Raw genomic sequence first — 22,477 nt, forward strand, 5'->3', positions numbered from 1 at the left:
GTTTACTCTTCTTGGCCGGCCCGGTGGATGAGTGGTTAGCGTGTCGGCCTCACAGGGTTCAAATCCAGGTCGGTCCACCTTTAGGATCGCGGAGGGGTGCTGGAGCCTATCCCAGCTGACTTTCGGGCCAGAAGCGGGGGCGACCCTGAACACCGCGGTGGCCAGCCGGTCGCAGGACAAAAGGAGACGGAAATCATTCACGCTCACACTCAACCCTGGGGGGAATCTAGAGTGTCCAATCAGCCTACCATGAATGTTTTTGGAATGTGGGAGCAAACCAGAGAACCAAGAGAAAACGCACGCAGGCCCGGGGAAGACATGCAAACTCCACAAAGGTGGGCCGTGACCTGGATTTGAGCCCAGGACCCCAGAGCTGTGAGGCCGTCGCTCTGATCACTGAACCGTCAGGCCGCATTTTTAAAAATATAATTTATGATTTGTTTTTAATGGAACCTGATGAATTTGAGTGTTTTAGGGGAGAATAAAAACAATAGAAACATGAAACAAGGCAAAGAACCACAGTATAAACAAAATATGATAAGAAGCAAAGAGCTGCATTTTTTGGGGAGCAGAAGCCCCATGTGGCTAGAGAGCCACGTATTCACCACCCCTAATGTACATGATCACATCTTCAAATGTTGAAATCACACATTTTAACTTTGCCAATAATTTTTAAAACCTTTGTTTTTAATACACAGTACGCATGTGGATGATATGCCAAACTGTAGAAAACGTTTTCCTGGGGGTGCTGGAGCCTATATAGCCTATATACCCTATATACCCATATTGATTTTAAAATGAAGCTTCAAGTGTCATAGGTCACGTGATATCTTCCTCGCCAAAACACGTCACAACACAGCAATTTTAATTTAATGCTCCAACTTTTGCTGATCACAAGCTTTCAAGGCCAGTGTCCTTGGGCCCGACACGACTTTTGATGCTTGATTAAATTCTACAACACCCGTACGTACCTTGTTTTACATTTCCTGTTGTTTACAGCTTGATTGCAAACTCAAAGGCGAGTTATGGTATTATTTTGTACGCCGTGGACGCCGACTGAAACTGATCTTTTGCATGGTGCTATTGCTATAATAGCAGTTTTTTTTAAATCGCAGATTTACCTTTCCGTCCATTTGTTTGAGGACGTTGCGGATTTCGTTTCCATTTTTCATTATTTCATTCTGCAAGGCTTTGATGTTACTAACGGCTCACTCAAGGCAGAAAAACACACGGACTTGGTTGGCATCATTCTTTTCCGAGTTTAGCTCACTGGATAACAGAGCCCGAGTACTTGTTCACTTATAAGGCACAACTGAATAGCACAATAAAAACAAAATACATGAATAAAAACCCAAAGTGACTCTCGTTTCATGCTAAAAGAGTTGTAACACTCCCATCGAGACCTATTTTACGTTTTTTTCTTGCCGGCACTTCCGTTTATGGAGTCGCGAAGAGGATGGGCGACCATCATTTAAATGCTTGGCGGAGGTAAGGTCAGTAAATGTATGGGAATTTTCAACTCGGTGTTATCTGCGCTCTTTATATTTTAACATTTATATGTGCATTGCGCATTTTTATTATCTTAGTTAACAAGCGATTTTCTCCACCTGTTTTTTAGCTGACTTTGGTAAGTGGAAAGATATCTCATTTTCGCTTTATCCTCATTAGGGTTGCGGGGGGTGCTGGAGCCAATCCCAACTTTCTCTGGGCCCATACCTAGGGGCAATTTAGAGTGTCCAATCAGCCTACCATGCATGGTTTTGGAATGTGGGAGGAAACCGGAGTACCTGGAGGAAACCCACGCAGGCCTAGGGAGAACATGCAAACTCCACACAGGTGGTATGTGATCTGGATTTGAACCCAGGACCCCAGAGCTTTGAGGCCGACGCGCTAACCACTCGCTTCACCGGGCCGACCATCAATTTATAATCTTTATATCAAAAGGCTTTACAGTCAGTTCAATATTAGAATTATCAGTATTTGAACCCCCTTGCTATATTGCAAGTTCTCCCAATGAGAAATCATGGAGGGGTCTGCAAATGTCATCATAGGTGCATGTCTACTGAGAGAGAGATAATCCAGAAATCGAATGTAGGGTTTTTTTCCCAACAATTTATTTGTGTGATGCAGCTGCAAATAAGTATTTGAACACCTGGCTATCAGCTAGACTCCCCTCCTGCAGTATGTGGCTAACCTGGTGAAAAACCACACACATTGTGATTTCTGGATTTTTCCTTTTAGATTATCTCTCACAGTGGACATTCACCTACGATGAAAGTTTCACATACCATAACTACTATTAGGATTTTATAGCAGAGGTGCTCAACTCTGGTCCTTGAGGGCTCCAATTCAGTCAAGTTTCCATATTTCCCTCCAATGCCAGATGTGAATCAAATGATCAACTTATCAGCAAGCCAGAAGCTTGACTGATCCTGATTTGATTCAGTTGTGTTGGGTGGTGGGAGACATGGAAAACAGACTGGGTAGGTGCCCTCGAGGACTGGAGTTAGGCACCCCTGCTTTATTGCGTATGCAGTGTATCCAGGAAATATTCCACATTTCCAACTTTTACCATGATACAAGCTCATTATTAATTATATTAATCACTTGTGTAACAATTACATTCTTCAGTATGAACATGTGGAATAAGTTACTTTTTCATTTTTTGTAACTTTATTAAAAATGTGAAAGTAATCCAATGTATACATAAATATTCACATTTTTTTTCTTATTATTCCATTGATTCATATTTGCCAGCTATAACAGCCTGAAATCTTTTTCAACATGTTGCCTAAAGTATAGCACACCTTTCGGCATTTTCACCAATTGTTCTTGGCAGTAATTCAAGCTCCATCTCATTTGAAGAACTCTGTGTACAGCCACCCTAAATCTTTCTAAAGATATTCAATTGAATTCAAATCTGCACTCTTTTTGGCCCACTCCAAGACATTGATAGTGTAGTTCTGAACCACTCTGTAAAGATCTTGGCTCCAGCTCGTTTTCTCCTTGAAAAATGATTCAACGCCCTAATGTGTGCGTGAGGTCAAGAGCACTCTGTAGATGGTTTTTACTCAGTAAACATCAGTCTACATCCCCATAGCATGATGTTTCCTCTACCAAGCTTCACTGCAGGGATGCTATAGACCCGGTGCTAAGCAGTGTGTGGTTCCCTCCATTAACAATGCCTGGAATTTACACCAAAAAGTTCAACCTTGTATTCATTAGACTGGGTTTTATTGCATTTGCTTTTTGGCAAACTCCAGATAGGTGGCCATGTTTTCTTTCCAACTAAGGAGTAGTTTTTATCTGGCCATACAGGCTTGATTGGTGGAGTGCTTAAGAGAAGATTGTCAAGGTTCTTTCCAAAGAGGACCACCAGCACTGTGACCATCAAGTTTTTTTTTTTTGGTCATCTCCCTGACTAATATCCTTTTCCTCAAATGATCAGTTAAGACAGCCAACCAGGAAAAGTTGCTTTAGTTACAAACTGGTGCTGGAAGCCACTGTGCTCACTGTAAACTTTAAAGCAGTAGTTTTTTCTATATTCTACCCTAGATTTGTGCTTTAAGACAATCCTTTTTAATATACAGGGGACACCCTGAATCAGTGGCCTGCCAATCACAGAGCACAAGGAGACGGACAATCATTGACACTTACACCCATACCTAGGGGCAATTTAGAGTGTCCAATCACCCTACCATGCATGATTTTGGAATGTGGGAGGAAACCGGAGTACCCGGAGGAAACCCACGCAGGACCGGAAGAACAAACTCCCCACAGATGGACATGACCTGGATTTGAATCCAGGACCCCAGAGCTGTGAGGCCGACGCGCTAACAGCTCGCCCAAGTGGGCCGCCGAGAATAAATCTTCTCGTATAAATGAGTTATTTTTGATAAATTACCCCTCCCCCAAAAAATCACATTGTATGGATTTTCGTGTGTAGAATTTTTAATCAAGTAATTAAATTCAATTTATGCTAACAATAAAAATGTAGAAACATTAAAGCAATGTAAAATAATGTGTTTTCAGGATGCACCGTAAATATGAAAATGTGAAATCGACCATATTGGTTATTTTCCACCCCAACAGTGACAGTATGTGAAAAAGCACAATAAAAACTGTAATGACAAATTTCATGGTAATTGTCATGAGTCAATGCAGCAAATAGAAATTTCAATGGTTTTATTGTCACATTGAGCATCAGTTTAGTGCTAAAAACACTCTTATGAGCCATTAAAGACACATTTACCTCTCAATATTCCCAGCTGTTCATCCTATGCAAATGCATAGAGTGCCTTATTAGTATTTAACCAGCCACACAAACCCAGTCGACTTCCTTATCGGTTAATATTTGAGGCGCCTGATTGTTTGGTTGACCTGCTGTCTCATTTTAATGTGTCATCTGAAGGCAATCTCATTTCACCAGAGGGGGTACGTCATGAAAAGCTGGGCCACTATCAAAGAGGAGGCCAACAATGAGCACAGATGATGTGATAAGCATTTGATTAAAATAGAACACACATCCCGTGCTTCTAAAAATCCTTCCATAGACAAGAAATGTGTCCAGAACAATGTAGCAGTCATCAGTTGATTATGCAGTTTTACACTTTTGCGCTATCATGCTGCCTCATAGGCACCCGGCTCACGTCTTCCTCTTTCAGTCCAAGCTGTGGGGCCCGTAATGACTCTCTGCTATTCTGCTCTCCAGCACAGAAGCGCCCATTCATGCTCAATCTCCTTTTACAATGCGCTAAAAGGATTAGTCAATTAGACGTTATTTGGTGTCATTGTGAGTGCACGACCGTGCGTGGTCAGTGTTAGCAGTGAGAGTGAAAGATTGATAGCTTGCTGTACCGTACACTTCATTCCCGTTTGATTTTCCACTGGAGGTCACATTAGTCATCCGTATACCGGCTGTGTCTGACAGGCCACAGTGGATGACAGAGAAAGTGATGGAGTATTACTTCTCAATAATTCAACCTATCATTGGGACTTGCCCCCATCCCCCTCCTTCTTCCTCTTACTCCTGCTTTAATTTGTGAGTTTAATTTCCCCCGTGTCATGGCTATGATAAGGGGAAGTGGCCGCTTCATTACACGGGAGTCATCATCAGTTACTTTGCATGAAACACAGATTGATTCCGGTTATCCAATGTGTTAAATAAATTACTCGCAGCAGTATATCCACATTTTTGCATCATTTTAAATAAACTGGATAAATCCATGTGCATGTATGAAAAGTTGAAACAGTTGTACTGTCCACCTATGGAATGAGAACTTTCTCTTGCAGTTTAAAAACCCAAACTAAAAGACTACGTACTTGGAGGATAGCCAAACTTCTGCCAAAGCAACCACATTCAAATCATTGCTTACTATATACTAAGTAGAGTTGGCACTCTCTTTAATTATATAATAAGGTATTGTGAAATTCATTCTCTGACCTTTAACCTCATTAGCCCAAAATTTATTCACCTCTTCTATTCATATTACAAACCCTTTAACCATAATATGGGGTAATGTGAAATTCATTTTCTGACCTATGTGACCTTGGACTGCAGTGACACAAAATTTAATCACCTCTTCTCTTCATATTATAAACACACTCAAATTTTGAGACAACTCAGACAGACATCTGAAGCCTATTTCATAACCTCCGCTCCATTCTGCCCTTTCAGCCACGTGTCAGATCTGGCTTTCATCTTTCTATCTAACAATAACAAACGCAATATTTGTAATACACGTAGTTCCCATTTTTTAAAATATTGATGTTGCAAGCAATTCTGTGCTATTTTCCCTTTCAAAATAAATGGAATACTTGATTTTTTTAAAAATTTTAAACCAGATAAAGGGACATTCATTCAGATTCAAATCAAAAGCATTTATTGTCATCATACAGAGCTGCGTATAACAAAATTGGTGGTGCTACTCCACAAAGTGTGTTTTCCCAGTTAATGTCAACATGCATTAACTGGGATTTGAACCTGAGACTTCTGCTTCACAAGTAGCTATGGTAACCACTACACCACCAACACAAAATTTCTCATCCTCAAAGGTTCACGGTTGCTTCTGCAGTCTATGCCAGTCGTAGGGCACGAGAAGACAGACAACCATTCACGCTCACACTCATAGCTAGGGGCAATTTAAAGAGTTCAACCAACCTACTCTGCATGTTTTTGGTATATGGGAGGAAACCATGCACGATGTTCGAGTGGTTGGGACGTCTGTCTCACAGGTCTGAGACCAAGGATTCAAACCCCTGTGGGCTCTTACCTTCCTGTGTGGAGTTTGCATGTTCTCTCTGGGCATGCATGGGTTTTCTCTAGGTACTCCAGTTTCCTTCCACATCCCCAAAACATGCCCGGTAGGCTGGTTTAACCCCAGGTATGAGGGTATGACTTGTTGTCTGTTTCATTGTCCCCTGCAATTGACTAACCAACAATTCAGGGTGTCCCCTGCAATTGACTAACTAACAATTCAGGGTGTCCCCCACCTGCTGCTTATTTTGGGCTGGGATAGGCAAGGACACCCCCCCTCCCCCCCAACCTCCTGAACATAGTGAGTATAAGCAGTATGCAAAACGAATAATTGTAGTTAAAATGATTTCCTCCAGTTAAATACTACTCTCCTTGATTTCAGGTTTGTTAATATTCAATATCTATTATATTTTATACTCCATGAGATTAAGGCAAATAAATAAGAAAAACAAACCCATACTTTTGTAGCATTAATAAAATCACAATTCAGTAAAAGTGCAGCAGCCACAATAAGTTTCTAAGCTTAAGCCCACCCGACCCAAAGAACAATATGGCGGCCGAGAGTGACCTAAAAAAACAGACCGCGTGAACCAGATAGATTATACATGCATCTGTTCAAAATTAACATACAGACATTGAGAATTAAAGCGGTGCCATCTGGCATAGTGAAGGTACAGTGAAAGGTTTCATGCTTTTTGTGGAAGAGAGGCAGGTATAAATCTAACAACATAGTAGCAAAATGCTGCCTTCCACTGGCTGTGCTAAAAACGATTGGTTATGCTGGGGGTAGGGGGTGCATTGTGACCAAGCCTTCCTTTGTGTCAGGCGGGTCAGCGGTGGATCAAAAGCTAAAACGCCTTCTCTAAATGTGAAAACGAAGCGCAAACACTTTCGTGCATATAATGGAGGAACACATGTTTCTATCAGCCCTTTTTGGCCGACTGTTCATGAATAGGGATGGACATCAAATTCATTTGAAATGGGAGAGTAAGCAATGAGCGCCCAATCCATTTGGACTGGGAGGGCTGAAAATGACTTGGAATTTGATAAACATAGCTTTTGCTACTATGATTGGTATGGAAGTATGAATTATTTTTCTTAACCGCTTATCCTCACAAAGGCAACGGCGGTGCTGGAGCCTATCCCAGTTAACTACGGGCACCAGGCGGGTCACCCTAAATTAGTGGTGATTGAGCCCTCGGCCTCAGAACTGTGAGATCGATGTGCTATTTATTTTACATGAAACCAGTTTACTTAACATTTTCTTGTACTATTGTGATAACTAGACTTTAGAAGTAGTAAGAAAGAGTTTGAATAGTCGAGGGAATTTCAAACTTGGTTAACTTTATTTTTTAAATGAGATACTGCAATGTGACAATGGTCAAGCGAAAAACTAACAGAATTAGTGTGAAATAAAAGGCAACTTTTCTTATAAGACGATGTCACAAAAATGTTCTCATCACTGATTTTATTTTGTGTAACAATGACAACAATTCAGCAGATGTGTTGCAAACATGTCTATTTTATTCACATTAAGCAGAAAATATAAGCCCAATGACAACATCTAGGACTTGTTGGATTTACAATTGATTTGTCTGCACCCTTCATGGACAATCAAATACAGTATATCTTCAATTATTATTTTTATTTATTTTTGTGAACACCTCAGATATCCTCAACGGTTGAATACTATGAGGCAATGAGGTGGTAAATCACAGTGAAAGTGAAGCTCTTCAAGCCCTTCTCTATTGTGAGGTAGAGTCCTTTATTTAACACTCAAATACGGGGGCCGTTTGGGGAAAATACGTCAACTGGAGTCCAACACAAAGAGCGGCACACTTCAAGACACAAAGAAGCAAAGGCTTGTTTGCTCGGTGTGGGTGCAGGGCAGAGAATGATCGGTGGGATAAACCAAGAAGGGTCGCTGATCTCATCCAAGGTTCATGCGGGAGCAGGAGGTGTCTGGGGTGACAGTGGGGAGGCGGATCCACGGTGGGATCTTTTGTTAGGGCCTTCAGTTAATCACTTGTGCGGCACACGTCCATTCTGAGAGTGCGCATGTTGTACACTTACTCCCATGGGGTTGCTGGGGGGGGGGGGGGGGGGGGTGAAAAGAGGGAGGTCCCAAAGCAAACACACCAAATTCCCATTTACATGTCAGTTATAATGCAAAGCTGACCCAACCCCTCAACTGCACACTAGCAGATCCACTTGGCCCAGTAGCACTTTAGTGTTCGAGAGCATAATACGTGTACATGGCAGTGAGGTTTGGGTCTACAAGTGCAGGACTGGATGGTCACTCTAGAGAGGCTGGCTTAGAAATGGATGCTTAGGAGGTAAAATGCTATTTCATTTTCTATGGGGGTGCTGGGAGGGTGATACTGAAAGATGGATGAACAATGGTAGTAACATGGTTTTGGCAATGCTTTTTTAGATAATTGTTTCTGCGTACCGGCTTGTTTTCATGGATTACGTGATGAAATTTAGGATAATCTATAACAATCACACCATTGTTTTCTTTCAGTGTAACAATTTCAATGCCAGTTGTTGTATCTTCCCATTATTTTCTTCATCGTGCCATTCGATTGCAATGTGCCTTCTGCTTATTGCTTTTCTGATAATGAAAAAAGATCATCGAATACAATGCTATTCATGATTTTGTCTACAGCACAATCAAATGTCATTGGCAGGTCACAACATTAGTACAAGCTTCAGTGCCATTGACGTCAATAGATGTCCAATACATATGAACTGTGACAACTGGCAGTAATTAAATGTGTTTACATCAGTGGTTATTTAACATAATCTATTCGTTTTTAGAAAACCACACCTTACTTTGCCCAAAATATATCAACTTTTTTCCCATTATTAATGAGGTTATGTTCAATTTGTGGCCTGGCAACCAAGCGGTTAGCGTGTCGACCTCACAGTTCTGGGTTCAAGGGTTTGATCGTGGGTCGGTCCTCAGTCTGTGAAGTTTGCATGTTCTCTGTGGGCTTGTGTGGGTTTTCACCAGGTACTCTGGTTTCCTCCCACATATCAAAACATTCAAAGAAGGCTGTTTGAACACTATAAATTGTCCCTTGGTACGAGAGTAAGCTTGAATGGTTGCCTGTTCCTTGTGCCCTGTAATGGCTGGCCACCGATTCAGGGTGTCCCCCGCCTGGGGACCGTAGTTAGCTGTGAGAGAATCCAGCACCCCCCGCGACCCTTGTGAGGATAAGCGGTTCAGAAACTGAATGAATGAACATTCAATGTTAATTAAAGTTAATTAATGTCAATTTGATAAAAATACATACTATACGTTGAAATAAATGTAATCAAACTTAATTTGTATCAAACACAAATTCCTGCTGCCATTGACTGCAATAGATGCCCTCTTGATTCATTGCCAACTTTTCCAATTTAAATAAATTGTATGCATACTAGTGACGAATGAATTTAAATTCACAAGAGCAGGATGATAATAGCCACATGATTGGACATGGGTCATAGTTACATCCAGTAATCCTAAACGACCCTTAAGTCAAAGCAAAGTGATTAAATACACTTTAGGTTGAGCCTTTGTTGGCGTGGTCATTATAAAGTGGTGAGGGGCTAGGGACCAGCTGGTTAGGGCCCGCTTGCCCCTGAGCCTGATCGCCACCACTCTCCAAATCATGTCACACAACATCTGTGTGCCTCATTGTCTTTCACTGTGGCTGGAGAACAGAGATGGAACCTGTGGAATTATTCCTAGCAAATGACAAATGAGAAGTAAACACTGGGAAGAGAAGCATATTTTTCCAGTAAAATGAATGCTAATATTAATTAAACATTTGCAAGTGGTCAGAACAAAAATCTGAGTACAAAGGCCTTTTGAGTCCAATCTGACGGTTTGGCCATAAATCTAGACATACAAAGTCAGGCACGCTGCCAAGATGAGCTTTTTTTCATTCCACTATGTTTATTTTGCAAATGAAAGCACACCTGCACCATATGTCGCCTCTTCGCTGAACGGGAAGGAATGAAGTTAAGTAAACAACAGTTAAAATCGCTTTAACGGCAGAACTGGCATGAATTTTATAAGGGGAAGGGGGGTGGTGGTGGTGGTGGTGGGTTGGTGGTTTTTGACTTAACTTTAAAGCGCTATGTTCCAGATAATGTCCTCTGGAGGTCATGAGTTGAATCATTCCTTAACTTGCCTGCAGGGACATGGGGAGCGTCAGCAGCCTCGTTGCCAGTGACCAACTCAACAGTAAACACTGCAAGGCGTCAGAGTTGAGACTGAAAAACAGAACAAATCAGCCTAGGCGCAATGGAGGTTGCAGCCTTGATGGCTTGCTGAAGTGCAGCTTCACTCAGGCTTCCCTCTCCCCTGTTCATCCCTCCAAAGGCCTCTCGCATTCTCCGTCAGGACGAAGTGAGGACTTTTTTTATATTAAGGTGGGTTTACGTCTGAACATACCATTATAAATACACAATATTGTTAGATAATACCAAAATGAATGTGCTTGTGGAGTGAAAGCTGTATTACACCACAGGTAAGCCATAAACCAACAGCAACATATCACAGAGGAGGATCAATGGAAGACAACATCAGCGTGGAGGTGAAACCTAATGAGAGGCCGAAACAGTTTCTCATATCTGGGACTGATGGGGTAAGAGTAGTATTTTGTTCAGTTACAATAGTGTTGGGTTTACCGTGGCTTTATAAGCATTAGCTCATTAGCTGCAACTGTTGGTGATAGACTTACAATCCATTTGGTCTGGGATGTGGTGGCATGATTGACTCGCTATGCTGCTCCAGGTTATGCCTGTCATCACACCAGGACTGACCTATTAGAACATAAAAAGTAAAGGATTATGAATTACAAACAATCATTTGGTGCAGTATGGATACAGTTGGACTAGTAGTTTGCGCATCAGCCTCACAGTTCTGAAATCAAAGGTTCAATCTACTGTGGGTTCCAACCTTTATGTGTGGAGTTTGCATGTCTTCTCTGTGCTTGCGTGGGTTTTCTCTGGGTAATATATTTAAAATAAATATGAAAAATTCAAAATTTACCAATTTTGTCATACGCAGTTCTGGGTATGATGGGAATTAGGCTTTTGTTGTTGAAGATGACGACAAAGCCTATGTCCGATTATTGAACACTCTGAATTGGATTGGATGGGATTGGATAACTTTATTCATCCCATATTTGGGAAATTTCATTGTGGCAGTAGCAAGAGAGTGAGAATGCAAATATAGGAAAGGCATAGTTACACACAGTTACAAGTCAGACAGTACATTCGCAAAGGCTGCAGAACAACAAAGCAAAAGCACAAAGTACAAAACAAAGCAAAGTAAATGGGATCATTAAGAATCACCAAATTAAATCATTTAGACACGAAAGCAGCAAAAATACAAAACAAGCAAGAGTGGACGGATCTACCGCTACCGGCTGACACTTGAACGGCGCCATCTTGCTTGCGGTAGCAAAAACGGATACAGACTAAAGAAAAAAACGTTGTGAATTTGGATAAGACTGGACCCAAACATAGGAAGTCTTCCACAAGATAGGGAACCTCTGCAGACTGTGACCGAAGTAGAGAATATGCAGAGTAACTCTTCCAAGCTTATCCGCACAGTTCCTCCGTAGTCTGGAGCTGAAGACAACAGTAGCAGAGTAGAAGCCCTCAACTCCATTTCCGGCCTGGTAAGCGCCGACAGCTCTTCTATCTCATCCCATGATGGAATGGTTGGTCTGAAGCGTTGCTTCTTCTCCTGGCACTTTAGTCCAGCTCCGAATTTCCAGCGGCATTGAGGTGTTGCTCCTTCTTCTACGAATTGTAACAGCTAGTCATGAGTGTGAAAGTGAATGGGTTTCTGTCTCCTTGTGACCGTCCCACCAATTCAGTGTGTACCCGCCAGGTTCCCATAGTTATCTGGAATAGACTCCAGCACTACGTACGACCTTTGTGGGGATAAATGCAACGGAAAATGAATTACAGACAAGAAAATTGAGCTGACTTTTACCTTATATGAATGGACTTGGCTTTAGTTGTGTTGCTTGATTGACAGAAAGTAGCCTTGCCTATGGATGTGACGTCCCATTAGACCATTATGCTTCATTAATAAGTCAGACTTCACAGTGCACTCTAAAAAAAAACCTTCCCTCTACGTTAGGATAGAAGTCTCTCAGCAGGTAGCAACAATTTTTCATAGGCACTTGTGAACCTCTCTGGCTTCATAATTACCCCTTTCCAAATGAATGACCTACAAATACCTTGATCTACTCAGGAAAGTGATTTGAGAATACCTTGAATAATGAGGTGAAATGACCTTCTTTAAATGCTCTATGTGCCTCAAGGCGCAAAGTAGATGGCACAGGAGGCAGCAAACACCAAATAGAACAGGGAGATTTATATTTTAGTAAACCAAAAAGGCACCCCATATCCCAGTCAAGTAATTGGTGAGAAGAAATGCCGAGCTTAGAAGCATCCCATGTTATTAACTACACAGTAAACGGCTATTCATCTTCCCCGTGGCTGCATATTATGGGTGGGTGGTGTGCATTACAGATTAAAGGAGAAGGACAGAAAAAGAACAGGAGGTAATCAATGGTACAACTTTAGAAAATTTAGCATTCAAGATATACATCATTCAAGTTTTATATTGGTAAATACTGCAATACCTTGAGATACGAGTATAATGTGCTCCAGGACCGAGCTTTTTTTTAAATTATCGAACCAGCCACATCTCGTTTTGAAGGGTTGCGCTGGTGTCTTTTTCAGATGGTTATTTTGCTTTCAAGTCTATGTAGATTTGTCGGGCTTCTCATCCAATCTCCAGTAAAAATTGCAACCTGTGCAGCCTGGTGCTCGTGGATATCTTTTTACGCGAGGGAGATGCGGCGAGAAAGACAGAGCAATTCTATCTTGTATGCTCGTATCTCAAATTTGTCTCATATGTCAAGGCAAAAATGTCCTCATAATTTTCCTCATATCTCAAATTTCTTGTATGTTGGGACACTCGTATGTCAAAGTATCACTGTACAATAAATAGGTAGGTGTACGTACATGCATGTACCGTAAAAAAACCCACAACCACAAATGGCGGTGAAAAAAAACATAAGACAATCTTGAAACATGAAGAGTTGACTGTGAGTACGGCAAAGGCACTCGGCCACAGCTTCTTCAAAGCATAAGTTTAATCACACAACAGCAGTCAAAGAAACTTGGAGGGTTATTGTAGGGAAATTGTCAAGCAAGACGAGGTGGATCTGAGAAAATTTCTAACTAAAATACTGGATATAGGAAATGTATTGAAGTTTCGGTAACTTGGATCTTTTTTCGTATCTGGAGACACTCATTTGCATCTCAAAAGGTTTCGTAACTTGAAAATTTCATACCTAGAGGCATTCGTCAGTAGAAGTATGATTGTATTTTGTTTTATAAAAGGTTCTTACCCGGTGGCATGATAAAACATTCTGAGCCAGAAGGCTCAAAGCACCCCATTTTTTTAGGGGCACATTGTTAAACATTTGCATGCAAGCATCAGATTACTTACAATGAGCAAAAAGGTGTGCCAAAAGCATAAGACTTCATTCAGCCAAAATGGCTGTTCTTTGCTCAACATCAAGACATCCCAAAGCATGAATAAGAATATTCGTTAACCACAATGACACCAATAGTCAACATTTTATAGCAACTTTAAATTTAGTTGTCATAATGCCAAAGATTTTCAGTGTGACACATCCTCGACTCAGCGAGGCATAGAATGAGTTGCTTTTGGTATGGCTGTCAGCTAAAGGGAGTTAGTGAGTATTGATGGGGGTGAGGGGCACAAAGCGGCGAGGGCAATTCTGACAGCGTGTCATTTCACTCTTCTAGACCACTGCTGAGAAGTCACTGGTCCGATCCACTGCATATAAGCCTTTAATTCCTAAGAGTGAGCCCTCCACAAAGGCACCACGCAACAGCCTGGACAACATCCTCAGCCAGCTCAACAACCCAAAGAGTCCAGACATTCTTCACAAGCCAGACACCCCCCTTGGTCTATATCTAAACTTGAAAAATACAATCATTGGGGTCAAATGCCAAGTTGCCCTCAAATGATTCATCCTCACCTTTCCTTTCAGGGAATCTGTCGGACTCCGGACACAATTCCATGTCAAGCCTCCCCACCCAGAGCACCAACGGAAGTGCTTCCATCGGCCCTCTCAGTCACAATGATCACCCCAACTGCTCCTGCAAGGGAGCCGAATCCAATTTGTGCCCATGGGTGTACAACGGTAGTCGAGATGGCAACTACAGGGCTGGTTTGAGCCTTGGGGTGCTGTCATCACAGAGTCATGGTGAAGGTGGCTCCTCAATGTCTTCAGATGGATCCAAACGTTTTTCTGAAACTGTGGGGGGGAGTCGGACCCCTCTGACCACAGATGAAACACTGATTGAAACATTGGAACAGAAACTACAAGAGACAGACAATGAAATGCAGGAGTTCCAGGTAACTTGACTGTCATGTCACCATATCTAGCAAATCACTTTGCAACTTAAGTCAGCATTTCAACTCTCAAAATGGGGTTTGTAGCTACATTTTAAGGGTCTCATCCAAACAAGCACTTCACATTTATTTCACTTTCTGGCCTAAAGTTAAAACTTGGTCTCCCATTCTGCTAACTTTTGAGAAATCCTAGAAAAACACGTCCCAATCCGATAATCCATTTTAGCGCTCCATATAGCGATTTTTGGACAATTGGATTTTGTCACAAGATATAATCCGATCCAGTGTTTGTTTTAAACACCATTGACATTTGTAAGCTTTTTCTACTGCATTATCAAAGTAATCAAACCACGAGACAAATTTCAGCTAGGTGGGACAATTTCGCTTTAGAGAATAATGACAGTAAGAGAGTATCGTGTAACCAGAAAAGACTCCCTTTGAATACATTCTTCCCTCGATTATTGCCAATTCCCTTGTTTGTGATTTTTTTCTGCTATTCTTTAAAAAATGTTTTCTGAAAAGTTCTTAAAAATCTGAAAATCCACGCTGAAACTTTCAAGCGGAAGCAACTTCCTGTCTTCCGCTGGGTACTAGGACTCAGCACTAAAGGAAAAAAAAGGTAGTTATAATAGGGGTGATCCTACTAAGCGATTTTTTTTAATTATCGCGGCCATGTCTGGTCTACATTAACTGCGATATTTAAGGGATTAGTGTATGGTCTATTATTTTTGGGCATCATTTTTAATGGAGGAAAAATTCTGGCATCAGATCGGTATATGATCCCTATCGGCAAAACCTCTTGAAATAAATGGTATCAGACGTGAAGTAAAAAATATATCCAATCAGGACATCTTTAGTCATCCATTTTCATCCTTACGAAACATCAGGTGAGCTGTGAAGTAAAAAAAGCAGCAACTTGCCAGTTATTTGAAGAACAGCAAAAGAAGTGTACCAATGAAATGCAAGCGGTTAACCATCGATGCTCCGCAACATTGCAACAGGCCTCGCAGATGGCGACGAGTACCCAGCAAACACTGCAGGTCGGCCAACTCCAGGTCAGAAAATCGCAGCTCCTTCTCCGATGACTAATCTATTGCCACATTCTTGATAAACAAGATTCATATTATGCAGGCGGAAAACGCGAGGCTTAAGGAGGACCTTGCCAACCTCAGCCGAGAAAGGGACCTCATGGAGCGAAAATTGAAGACCTATGAAGCAGAGAGTACGCAACTCGCGCCGACACTTGAGGAAACTCAGTGGGAGGTGAGAGACGACTGTGACATCACAATACTGGACCCTGTTGCAGTCCATGTGAACTAAAAATTTATTCATTATGAAGAATGATCATGTTCCAGTGCCATTAATGGTACTAGACATCCAATCCATTTTGACTAATGGTTGCTCCCAACTGACAAAATGCACGAAATGTCTAACCCCATTGATTCCAGTAAATAATTTCAACAGGGCCAAAATATCAATAGTGAAGAATGTTATTTTTGCATGAAATTGTTTAAGTTGTTTCCTATTGCCTAGTGAATAGAGACTGTTCCAAATGGAAAATGAGAAGTCATGTCTTACATTATAATTATTATTATAATTAGCAGAGTTTTTTAGTCATCAGTAAAATCCTTCCGTATTCAAATATGAAGAATAAAAAGCTACAATATACCAGCAGGCAGTGCTTAATAAATGTTCTTGTCTCTAAAATTGGAGCATTTACTACTACCGTGCTTGAACAGGCCCCAGTAGGTTAGAAGACATCGAATACTGTGATCTTTGTGTCACGATGTAGGTGTGCCAGAAAGCAGGGGAGATCTCTCTTCTGAAGCAACAGCTACGAGACAGCCATGAGGACGTCAGCCACAAACTCAATGAAATAGTCAGCCTCAGGGCACAGCTGAAGGAAATCGCAGCAAAAGCAGACAAGTTGGCCAAGGAGAACAAAGACAACGGCGACAGACTGCGCTCCCGCACCATCCAAGTAGAGGTGAGGTTTCTACCCAAACCTATTACACGCTCGGGATCAAACACAAAATCACTACTTACTCTTATTGCAATTTTAGAGGAAAGCAGTTTACTTCGTAATCATACCCAGTTTGCAGTTAACATAAAAGTACGCTTGAAGTCACAATGCAAATTCACGTGACTGTGCTTTTTAATTGCTATTTCCCAGCAGGTTTATATTAATTCATTCATTTTCCGAACCACTTATCCTCGCAAGATTTCCAAGGGGTGCGGGAGCCTATCCCAACTAACTATGGGGACCAGGTGGGGGGCATGAATTGGTGACCTCTCAATGCCAGGGCACAAGGAGATGGACAACCATTCATGCTCAGACTCATACCTATGGGCAATTTAGAGTGGTCAACCAGCCTACCTTGCATCTTTTTGGAATAAGGGAGGAAACTAGAGTACCCGTAGAAAACTCACACAAGCCCAGGGAGGACATGCCACCCATAAAATTACTAACCAGGCCTGACTCTGTTGAGCAGAAGTATAAAAGTTAGTATTTTCTATCATAGTCGTTTGCAAAGGAACTATTTGACATTCTCAATTCTTGCATTTTCAAGCAGAATCACAATAATTGCTTTCTAATTTCTTTCGTTTTGTTCAAATCACTGCGGTGCCACATGCACCGGCATGAGCACTTTAACAAAATTAGAAAGCACACAAAATGGGGCATTTGAGGTGATTTTTAAAGTCCTGCTATCACAGATTTTTACACATTAAATGATAGAATCTGTAAAAAAAGGATTAAAAAATAAATTATTACCAAAGACTCACACAGATGCATAACCTTTGAAATTGTACAATAAAAATAATTTATGCATCGCTGTGACTGACCATTGTCAAAATCAATGACTTAAGTGCAGTACACGATCTGGCAAAGGTGTATGACTCAATGGAAAACTAGTTGAGACTCGTATGTCTTTATCTTGTAGCAAGACAGAATACGGAATTTAAGGTGGGTCAGAGAAGGAAGTAACTGTACAAGTTCAAATCAGAGGGTCAAGCACTGTATTATGGCCCCAATGAAAGAGAGAGAGGACAGCCTGACAAAAAGGCACCTTGGGCCCGATTAACCTCGGATCTGCCAAATGGAAAAAAAATGTGATCTGCACTTGTAGACCAAAGTATTTTTGTTTTTAATGTATAGTTGAATGTCAATATGGTTGCATTTTCTATGAATTGTGCTCAATAAACCTTGGGCATGGATTTTTAGAATTTCCTTAATCATCTCATTTAGATAAAATTTTGACCGCCACCATTAAGTGAAATCTATGGAAGGTGGAGGTTATGTATTCCGTTCCATATACATTTTTGTAATTATGTTTGAGATAAGGTAAGAATGAAAAATATTGGAATTATAATCAAACTTACAACATGTTTGGAATATGAAATGGAAGCGGTGACTACATTTTGGGGTGGTTTATCATAATTTGATAGCAGGTTAGCTTATTTGATTAAAATTTGCAGGGTAGATTATATAATGAGAAAAGGTGAGAAATGTGGAAATGATTTGAAGTTTGCTGCTTTGGGGAAAGGAAGTATGTTCTCTTAAAGTCCTTCTTTATTTAAGTTATGAAGTAGTTTGTAGTTTTTTTCCCTCTTATTTGCAATACCTTTAAAGTGACTGATTATTTAAGACTATCTTGGATACTACAACCATGTATTGTTTAATGAGGCATTTGATTATTTTTTTAAAAACTATAAAAAAAATTAATAATTTTGTTTTTTAAAAATGTGCCTTGTGTCAGGGCGGACCAGTGGTGCGAGAGGTTAGTGCATCAGCCTCACAGCTCTGGCGTCCTGGGTTGAAATCCAGGTCATGTCCATCTTTGTGGAGTTTTCATGTTCTCCCTGGGCCTGGGATTGGCTCAAGCACCTCCCACGATCCTAATGAGGACAAAGTGGTTCAGAAAATGAGAGACTATGTGTCTATTCAAAAGTAAATGATGGATTACAACATTCTAAAATACGTCTACTGCAATAGAATACGGAATCCATTCAAATGCTGCCTCAAACCGTCAAATGAATGAGATGTTTATCATCTTTGTTGGCATTAAGACCATATATAAGATCATTTACTACCAGTGTGATTTTCTCCCTTTGCCCCAATTTAGGTGTGCCAAAATGAACTCCAACGCAAGATGAATGAAGCCAACCTACTCCGAGAAAAAGTGGGCAAACTGGCCAAACACATGGAAGGCACATCTCAACTTGAACCTTGCGGATCAACAAAGGAGGAATACGACAAACAAACATCCACAGAGCTCCTCCATATAGAGGTGGAGAGACTACAGCAGAAACTCTGCGAGGAGAAGGCAGCTCAGGCCAGCCTAACCTTAAACTTTGATCAGGAGAGATGCACGTGGAACAAGGAGAAGGACAAGGTCATCAAGTACCAGAAGCAACTCCAAATTAACTACCTGCAAGTGCACAAGAAGAACCAGGACTTGGAACGACTTATGAAGGAGTTGACAGCTGAGCTGGAGGCCCGGGCAGACCTGGGCTTGGAACTCAAATACACCTCAAGGTTAAAGACCTACGATGATGTCATCGCCACTGAAATATGATGATTTCCCGATTAATACAAATGCCCCTCACTACAGACACTTGAGGTCATGGCCAATGCTAATTAGTGTTATTTTAGCTATGGGCATTCCAAATAGAAGATTTGAGCTATTGTGTCATTTAGTTAAAGGAAACAAAAGTTGTGATTTTTTTCTTTTGTTTAGTATAATTGTTAATTTATTAAGGGTAATTTATTCAAGGTTAGGTTTTTTGATAGTCGTTTTTGTACTGTACAGGATTTTTCATCATAGAAATTGAGAACTATCAAGACAGGAAAGCACAGTTAGCAATGTTCACTGCCATTCTCTGTGATAAATGTCCAATCCATTTTGACTGGGATAGAAAATAATTGCTGCCAACCTTTCCAGTCAAAATAGATTGAATGTCCTATGACCATCATAGGCAGCCGATGAGCTAAATATATCCGTACAAAAAGGACTTAGTGACTCTACTTGAAACAAAAAAATCCCTGTGATTCAATTTAATTATATCACATGTTTTTTTAATTTAAATGCATTTTGAGCATACTTTATTTTCTTAAGACTCTCCTGAATTTTTTTCCTCAATGTTAACCAATCCAACCTCAATTTTATTCAATTTATCCCATTAAACTCTATTATATAAGTTGATTTCTAGGCATGGAACATCAGAATAGTATAGTATGTACTATAATGCAAATTTAGAGAGATTTTCGATAAAATTCTGTCTGAAAGCGCACGTTAGTGTGGGAGTAAGGAATTGATTAATGGGTACCAGTGAGAGTAAAAAGAAATAAATTCTCGAGATGTAGTGGAGAAGAAATTGAAAAAGTGCTATCTCTCCCTGCATCTTCATTCTCTTCATCCTTTCCTATACATTCAACTTTGTTCAACTTATTTGGAAGGATTCCATTTGGATCATTTATGGAGGGAGAAAAATCCCCCCGTCATGTTACTCACTACGTTGTACAATTTGATAACGACTGCATTTAATATGCTTTTGCATATTTTAGTCTGCGTTCAGACTGCTGATTGATCTGATTCCAATTGGATTCCTCCTCAAATCTTGTTTTAAGGCTGTCTGTTCGCAATATTTTCAGCAGGTGCCCAAATCGGTTATGGGATTATTCACACAGGGCCTCATTTTTAGCCATTTGACAGGTTGTCTTGCCAACGCAGGCGTCATCCAGCGTAAAGTGACGCCATGAACATTTCAAACTCATCGGTGCCATTCAGACTGAGAAATCTCTTGTCAGATATGAAACTTTCTCTTATGTGGTTTCAACCCATCTTGCAAAAAAATCTGTGCTTTGTAACTGTTCAGACGACAAAAGAGCTATTCCGTTTCAATCTGGATGAGCTAAGCTATAAGTTTGAATAAGATCATAGAATGTTTTCTGAGCTTACTTGAGATATTGGTCAAAAGGGATCTCATATTAATGGTAAGACAAAACAAACCAAATTTCTCACAGCAGGCCACTGACAATCTGGCATATTGTGTTTACCAAAGCTTTGTTGGATCCTTCTGTCATTGACAATGGCTTGTTTAAAAGTTCATGTTACGGAAAGAAAGAAATACCAAATCTGTTTGTTCTGACAAAATGTTGAGTCACCTCATTTTGTAATAAATATTTTATTTTCATGCTTTGTAATGGTGAAATTCAAATCACGAGTTCATTGAAATAACACATAATCTCATTCCAAATTGGTTCGTTTACATTGTATTTTTTATCCAGGGTATGTCTGAAATATTTTTCTACCTACAGTTTCGGTTTTATTGACACCATTTTTTATTCATTACAACTAGTTTGTGATAATACAAAAAATGCAAACCAATCCATTTCAAGTCAATTTTTTAATATTAATTATTTATTTATTTTCTGAACTGCATTATCCTCATTAGGGTCGCAAGGGTTGCTGAAACCTATTCTAGCTGACTCCGGGCCAGAGACCCTGAATGGTGCCCAGCCAATCGCAGGGCACAAGAAGACAAACAACCATTCACACTCATACCTAGAGGCAATTTAGAGTGTCCAATCAGCCTACCATGCATGTTTTTGGAATGTGGGAGGAGACCAGAGAACATCCAAACTTTGCAGAGGTGGACCAACCTGGATTAGAACCCAGAACCCTAGAAAAGTGAGGCCGACGTGCTAAACAGTCATTCCTTGGGCTGCCCACTATTAATTATGAACTCCATCAGCATGCTCATTTTTAAAAATTTGTGAAAAACTCATTGAGGCATGTGACTTTTAACCACCATTGTACATTCTTTTAAAACCAAAATAAAAAGCACTATTCGATAGCTATTTCTTGGGGGGAAAAAGCCTCAGCCCAAATCCTTTGTTTCTTTCTCATTGTCATTCTCTGCCTTTAATGGATTTGACAAAAGTGTCTTTCTCTTGTTTAATCATCTTTAAATGAACTGATTGGAACAAAATCAGAGGTGAAATAAAATTAAGGCTCATGGCCAGTATGCTGCCCTTGTGTTAATAACTTTCATGTAAAATAACAAAAACCTGATACCATTTTAAAAATTTGTTTGACACATTTACATCCGGTACATTTATACTATATGTAATATTTTATATTTTATAATTTACATTTAATAATAAACATTAATCCATTTTAAAATATTTTTTTAAAAATGGCACATCCGGCTCACATTTTGTGATCAAAGCTTCAGTCCTGGACTCTGCCCTGCGATTGGCTGGCAACTGATTCAGAGCATATCCCGCCTACTGCCGGTACATAGCTGGGATAGGCTCCAGCTCCCCTGCGACACTTGTGAAAAAGAGCAGATTGGAAGATGAATGAATGCAATTTTTAATTCATAAATACATTCATAGGGTGGCAATGGTTTGCATGCCACTTCTGAGATCAAGGGTTCAATCCTGGTGGGTTCCAACCTTGTGTGTAGCTAGCATGTTCTCCCCGGCTTGTATGAATTTTTGCTGGGTACTTTAGTTTCCTCCGACATCCCAATAGTCTGCATGGTAGGCTGAGTGAAGACTCTAAATTAGCGGTGGGAAAACCAGCCCTCAAGGGGCACAGTGGGTCCCGGTCTTTGTTTCAACCTATCGAGCACAGACGGTTTAGATCTCTTACTTTTGTAGAGAGGTACTTGCCCACAACATATGTTCTAACTCTCATGCATGGTCATGATTTTCCTTTTTTTTGTATTTTGTAACACAGATA

At 40.5% G+C, this 22,477-nt stretch overlaps 1 protein-coding gene and 1 long non-coding RNA gene across 5 annotated transcripts in view; one reads left to right on the top strand and one right to left on the bottom strand.

Annotated features, from left to right (window-relative positions):
- LOC144195340 (uncharacterized) overlaps window positions 1-1,449 on the bottom strand; it is a 27,023-nt gene extending 25,574 nt beyond the window's left edge. The window contains exon 1 of the long non-coding RNA XR_013326078.1: window positions 1,122-1,449. This is a non-coding gene — a long non-coding RNA (uncharacterized LOC144195340). The remainder of the gene's footprint in view (window positions 1-1,121) is intronic.
- Window positions 1-21,551, top strand: part of lzts1 (leucine zipper, putative tumor suppressor 1) — a 24,620-nt gene extending 3,069 nt beyond the window's left edge. Inside the window, exons 1-9 of one of the 4 annotated variants that reach the window (XM_077714905.1) lie at window positions 819-963; window positions 10,447-10,681; window positions 10,780-10,896; window positions 14,114-14,276; window positions 14,362-14,729; window positions 15,614-15,781; window positions 15,858-15,989; window positions 16,519-16,713; window positions 18,851-21,544. In XM_077714905.1, the coding sequence (XP_077571031.1) occupies window positions 10,451-10,681; window positions 10,780-10,896; window positions 14,114-14,276; window positions 14,362-14,729; window positions 15,614-15,781; window positions 15,858-15,989; window positions 16,519-16,713; window positions 18,851-19,303 (1,827 nt within the window). In that variant the 5' untranslated portion in view covers window positions 819-963; window positions 10,447-10,450 and the 3' untranslated portion in view covers window positions 19,304-21,544. Of the gene's footprint in view, window positions 1-818; window positions 964-8,442; window positions 8,593-10,446; window positions 10,682-10,779; window positions 10,897-14,113; window positions 14,277-14,361; window positions 14,730-15,613; window positions 15,782-15,857; window positions 15,990-16,518; window positions 16,714-18,850 lie in introns of those variants that run through there. The other 3 variants (XM_077714907.1, XM_077714904.1, XM_077714906.1) reach the window with 3 other exon arrangements.
- Window positions 21,552-22,477: the final 926 nt, after the last annotated feature.

Source organism: Stigmatopora nigra, chromosome 4 (assembly GCF_051989575.1).
Source record: "Stigmatopora nigra isolate UIUO_SnigA chromosome 4, RoL_Snig_1.1, whole genome shotgun sequence".
NCBI lineage: Eukaryota > Metazoa > Chordata > Actinopteri > Syngnathiformes > Syngnathidae > Stigmatopora > Stigmatopora nigra.